Source organism: Abramis brama (assembly GCF_963993115.1).
Source record: "Abramis brama genome assembly, chromosome: 16".
NCBI classification, from domain to species: domain Eukaryota; kingdom Metazoa; phylum Chordata; class Actinopteri; order Cypriniformes; family Leuciscidae; genus Abramis; species Abramis brama.
Genome location: NC_139978.1, coordinates 32,592,147 through 32,598,146, shown reverse-complemented (window position 1 = coordinate 32,598,146; position 6,000 = coordinate 32,592,147). Strand labels below are relative to the sequence as shown.

General features: G+C 37.2%; 1 protein-coding gene across 2 annotated transcripts in view; it reads left to right on the top strand.

The window, feature by feature from the left end:
• Positions 1–3,432: 3,432 nt before the first annotated feature.
• The window catches only part of LOC311066615 (uncharacterized protein), a 28,290-nt gene continuing 25,722 nt past the window's right edge, over positions 3,433–6,000 (top strand). For both annotated transcript variants that reach the window (XM_084087895.1, XM_084087894.1), the window contains exon 1: positions 3,433–3,541. In XM_084087895.1, coding sequence (XP_083944021.1) covers positions 3,496–3,541 — 46 coding nt within the window. In that variant the 5' untranslated portion in view covers positions 3,433–3,495. The remainder of the gene's footprint in view (positions 3,542–6,000) is intronic.

Genomic DNA, 6,000 nt, shown 5'->3' with positions numbered 1-6,000 from the left:
TTCTGTTATTTTTACAAATTTTTAACCAATCTTAAGTGTTGAAAATAGCTTGAGAGCAAATCTCGTAACTCCATTGGACACTTCAACTGTCTGAGAATCCTCGTAACTCCACCTCTTCTTCACTCCGCGGCGGGAGCTTACGCGGCATAATCCGGCATTTTGTCTCCTCAGGATTGAACGTCGCAACGATAAGAAATCCTCGTCGAGCAACACGTAAAGCAAGCCTTAACTCTGATTTTATCTGTGTTAAACTATGATATCAGTTATTGATGTATTTTAAATGTCTACGTATTATAGGCTTAATATTACTAGGCTTATTATACGTGTGCATTGTTTTAAAATGTATCTAATATAATACTTGAATTGAAATAAATGTTTTGGATACCAGCATTAAATTATTGTTTTTATTATTATTTTACTGACTCGAAGTTGGCACTGTGCATGTAAAATACCCCAAGTAGCAGGTTTTATTTATGGGAGAAAAAGGGTCTGTCTAACGTTACTGGCACCAGTAAGCTCATTGCATAACTCTGTCTGTTTTTTTAGACAATAACGAGTGAAAATAGTTAGGTTAGATACATTTGAGTAGGCATGTTTTGTTAAAAATCGATTGCTGTAATGCTTTGGTGCAGAAGGAAGCCTGTGAGTCACGGTAAATTTGCGTGCAGATTAGGCAAATTTCCGCCTATTAGACAGCCTAGTTACCTCATTGTTTTTTGTTCTGCTTCACGTATAGCTCTTAAACCTTTAAAATAGAGTTTAGGATGTATGTAACCACAATCATTAGATATGAATAGTAGGGTTGTGCCGATAGACGATAGTATCGTGTATCGACGATAGACAGAGATATCGCCGATGGCAGATGCCTTTGACGATATCAATACGATAATTGGCTCGTTTTTCCATTAATGTATTAAATCATTATTATTATTATGAAGCTAGTATAGTTATTAAATTAATTAGGAACTACAATTATATTTGCCTTGCCTAAATTCATAACGACATCACCACATAACCACACTTGCGCCATATCACGCGCGTATGAGGACTCCTCAAAGAAAATGTTTTTAAAACAGACAAAACAAAAACTACATCCCAAAACGAAATTTCATTGCAAGGTGATCCATTCACAAATTGTCAAGAGTGCTTTAACAGACGCATAATTTTTATACAGAGCCTAGATGAAGACGCGGCATCGTTGTTCGTCAGTATTTTGTTTCCATAGCACATTAACAAAATATTTAATGACACGAATAACACTAAAAACAATACAATTACAAAATATTAATTATAATAATAATATCAATAAAATGATATAGGCCGCCTAGGCCTAATAAAAGTCTTTAGTTCACGAAGCATCTGTGAAACTCTGCCATCTGTGAAAATCACAAGCAACTTCAAACTTGTTTAACAAGAAATATTCTTCTAATTTTTTCGCTGTCAATAATGTAAGTCCACAAGAGAAATATTCAGCCAGTAATTAAGATAGTTGCTGTAGCCTACCGTTATCCACCGTCGACTCTGAGAGAACGTGCTGTTAATGCAGCGAAAGCTCAGTCCGTTTCTGCTTTCGTTTTCAGGGATTGAGCGCGTTTACATGCACGTTATTAACTCGATTATGCTGAATAAACAGACAATGCATGTGGTCATGTAAACGGATTAACCCGTTTTCCTTTATCAGAGTCAAGTCATAAGTTTAAGTCGGCGTATAACCGATCGACTTTTAGATTTTTGCCTCTGATTTCTCCTGGCATTTAAAACACCTGCGTTATTGAAGTGCGGTGCGCATGTGAAGTGCATCCAGACAGAGAGAGCACTGGTAGGAGGACATATATCGCAGACTCCGACTCTTTCTTGAATCAAGAAATTAAAACGTGTTCACATCTCGTCAAACAGTCAAAATGCTGCAGATCTGTAACGGCATGAGAGGATAATGTGTGTCCGTAAATTTCCCGCTGACATGTTGAAATACTCCGAGTCAGATACAAGAATGATTAGGATCTTTTTTTTACCTCACTATACCAGGAAATAACCTGATTTAGCCTATTAATAAACACTCCACCTTTGCTAGCAAAATAGAAAAAAGATTCTCATTTAAAACGAAGTAATAAAACAAGCAAATTGATGAGTAAATAAGCAAGTTAATAATCAAATAAGTAAGCCCCGCCCCCTCACGATAATATCGTGTATCGCCGATCTCACAGGCTGACGATAGGACGATATGAAAATGGAGCATATCGCGCAACCCTAATGAATAGCTCTTAAAGCCTTATCTCTTGTCAAAAGGCTCAATGCGACCGCAGACTTTGATGAACACTGCTGGCAGCAGCGACGTCTGTGTCCGTACCATTCTAATCAATGACAGCGTAACCTCGTATCTCCCCGCTCCCAAGTCATAAATCTCGTATCTCCGATTAAACATGATTTTGGGGAAATGTTGTGTTAATGTTGGTATACAACAGTATATGATAGCAATATAAGTTATAATACCAACTTTAACGATACAATGTTTAATAATTAAAAAAATATGCAGTTTTTTTAATTTCCTGAAAAATAATGGTTTTGGAGATACGAGGATTTCGCCAGACAGCGACGATATATATCTCCTTCTTACTTTTCAAAAAGTCTTGGTGCTGATCAGGATGATGGCTCTTAAGATGCATAATCATATTTGTAGTGTTGAAAGAGTGTTGTTTTACAAATACTGCAAAGATCTCGAAAAGCCTCCACACAGCTGACATGTTGGAAGTTTAAGTTGCTGGCGCTCATGCTACGTTCACTGTCGTCACGTGCGCATAGGAAACACGCCCCCCTATCGGCTAGGCTCATCGGCGAAATATTCATATCTGCCGATGATGGTCCTTTTAAGCTTTTATCGGCCAATACTGATCTTGTGCCGATATCATCGTGCATCCCTACCTATAATATATTCAGTGGATGACTAAAGTACACACATGGCATTGCTGATGTCCAAACAGAATAAGCTTTACTTTCAAGTTAAATACTTTTAATCCTGTGTGATTTCAAAGTTAAGTGATCTTAAAATTACAGACTTATGAGGAGTTCTAGTTTACATTTATTACAGTTTTTTGACAATTGTGTGTGGCATATGTGATACCAGGGCAAATGCCACTGTCTAAAAACTGTGATCTTGTGGTTGTGTGGAGCTGCATGTCCAGATCACCACAAAGAACAAATTTGCATGCAAGCATCTATAAACTGTGTAAAAATGAAGAGCTATATCCAGATATTGTGTAAAAATATTTCAATGATAAAATATGATACTGTTTGCTGCCTTAATATATCTTAAAATTAGCCTGATTTTGGAAACCCAGCAGCAATGGAAATAGAAAATTAATGTTTGTCTTGAGAGGCACTTCTGCTTTGCCTCATCTACTCTGCCTTTCTCTTGTTAAGACAGAGGAAGTCAGTGTCAGACTCAGTTACTGTCACACATGTGTCTCAGAAAGCTGTAGATCTCTAATCTATGACAGCATGAACCTGCTTTATCTCCTTTTATTGGTGCTTTGGTCTGCTTTCAGTAAGTGCATCACATTTCTTTGCTTCAGATTTTGTCTCTATCTACTGTAAGGTTTGGAGTTAATATTTTTGCACCGAAATAACCATATGACAGGTGCATCATATAATGACTTTAATCCATACATGTTTCTGTCAGTAAAATATATCAAAATATTTTAAAATATAAGAATAGCAGTCAATGTTATTTTTATTTTTGTACAGAGCCGTCTCAAACAACAGCTCAACATCCAACCTTAATCTATTTAATCTGTACACTTTTCTGTCATTCTTTATTCTGTATTCAGTTAATATAATCTGCATAATATTTAATATATTTTGTAAATATTTGATATAGTCAGTCAATAAACTTTTTTTTTTTTTTTGTGTGTGTGTGTTTTGTGAGTCGTCTGATGTATGGCGCATTAGTTTTCTCGTCGACGCCAGCCGCATAATCTAATGACTTGCGTAAATCTAGTGTTCTATTTTTAAAAATAAGTGCAATTTAATATCGGGACAGACCTTTGCTGAAAAAATCTTTTGACCGTGATACAAACTGAGATTGTAATATTCATGAGGCACCTTATTTTCTAATCATAAAATTGTTGTGATAGGAATTGAATGTGTATAGCCGCTAGATGGCGGCAAGGGTGTAACTTCGGTTTGAGAAGTGGGGGGGACACAAAATGGGGGAAAATGTTTTCGTACTTTAAAAAAAGTTTTTCACAATTTTAATCCCATTTCCTGCATTCCTACCTTTAGAGACTATGGTGATACAAAATCCAGGAAATAATTAAAGGTCCCATGACATGCTACTTTTTGTAGGCTTTAATATAGGCCTTAGTGGTCCCTAGTACTGTATCTGAAATCTCTTTCCAAAAATTCAGCCTCGGTGCAGAATTATAGCCACTACAAGCCAGTCCCAGAATGAGCTTTCTTCAGACAGGCCGTTTCGGTGTCTGTAGCCTTAAATGATAATGAGGAGGAGAAAGGCGGCGCAAGGTGGAGGGTGGGTGTGGCCTTGACCATCTTGCGCAACGGTACCGTGGTGCATGTTTACGCTGGATATATTGCAATGGCACGAAGACACGCAGTCTTTCAAGCATTTCAGTTTGACCCAGAATCTGATCCAGATGGAGAAGCAACGGATGAAGTAGTTGCAACTCAGCGGCTCCAGCAGGACGTTTCCGAATGGTTAGTTTAAAATATTATGTCTGGATACGGTACTTTATTCGGAAGGTTTACAGTTATTATCATGTAGCTAACGCTAACCTACTGTTGCCTTTTCATGAGAGATCTGTAACGTCTGTATTTATCTTATTACAATTACATCAAGCTCTGCGATCTTGAAATGCGGATATCGCGTGCGCCATATAACCAACAGGAAAACGGTTATCCAAATAACAAAGAAGTGTACAACACTCGCATTACAGTGTGTGTATTCACACACATAAACCGCATAGCTGCATAGCTAATGTTACAGCCACATTATACGTGTAACAATCTAGGTAACCATCATTAGTTGACTTACTTGTCCGAGGTGTGTAGCTGAGCCAAAGAGAGTGATCCAGACTTTAGTTTCAGACGTTCAGCAAGCCCAGCTCTGTATTGACCCTTCGGTGTTCATTTGTACATCCAATTATTGAGCAATTGTTATGCTTCGCTCGCTCAAAAGCCATGATATCTCTTGTGGACAAACTAAAATCGCGCACGCGCGTTCCTACTTCCTAGCGCATTTTCTCATGGGTGGAAAATATTCTCTGGGCGGGCAAAGCAGAGACAGGGGAGGTAACATTTCCTCCTTATGACGTCATAAGGAGGAGATTCAAGATCAGCGCGTATGAATCTCCATTTTCTCAAAGGCAGAGAAAGATAGCAAAAGCTCGATTTACACCGATTGAAATTTCTAGAAACTTGGGGACCATATACAGGCTAGGGGAACTCATATTAATGTTAAAAAACCTCAGAAAGTGAAAATTTCATGTCATGGGACCTTTAAGTTGATTATAATAATATATTCGGCCAAAAATAATACAGTAGGCTGCTAAACTATGTATAAGAAAATGTCTTACTTTCTTTATTGTTTAATAGGGGCCGATTGCCAAGACTTGAGAGAATCATTTTATAAAGTCAAAAATGTTCACCATTAATGTTTTGTGTGAAAATAAAATTTAAATAATGTGAGACTCAATTTCCGCTGTAATGTAGAAACAATATGTAAGTGAACTTAAAACAATCCTCACATAAACCCAAAAATAAATGTAATATTTACCTGTGCCCTTCCTGTCTAACAGGTATGAAATATACAGAAATTGAATAAGGTTATCAAACAGTCCGCACTGCATAAATTATAAATTAAATATAGATTAATCCTTATTAAAGCTACAAACGTTCTTTAGTCAATAGCAGCAAGTGATTTTCTCTGTTACCTTTGCTCTTTGGTTAACTTTACTGACTACAGAATTAGGGCCCTTTCACACCTGA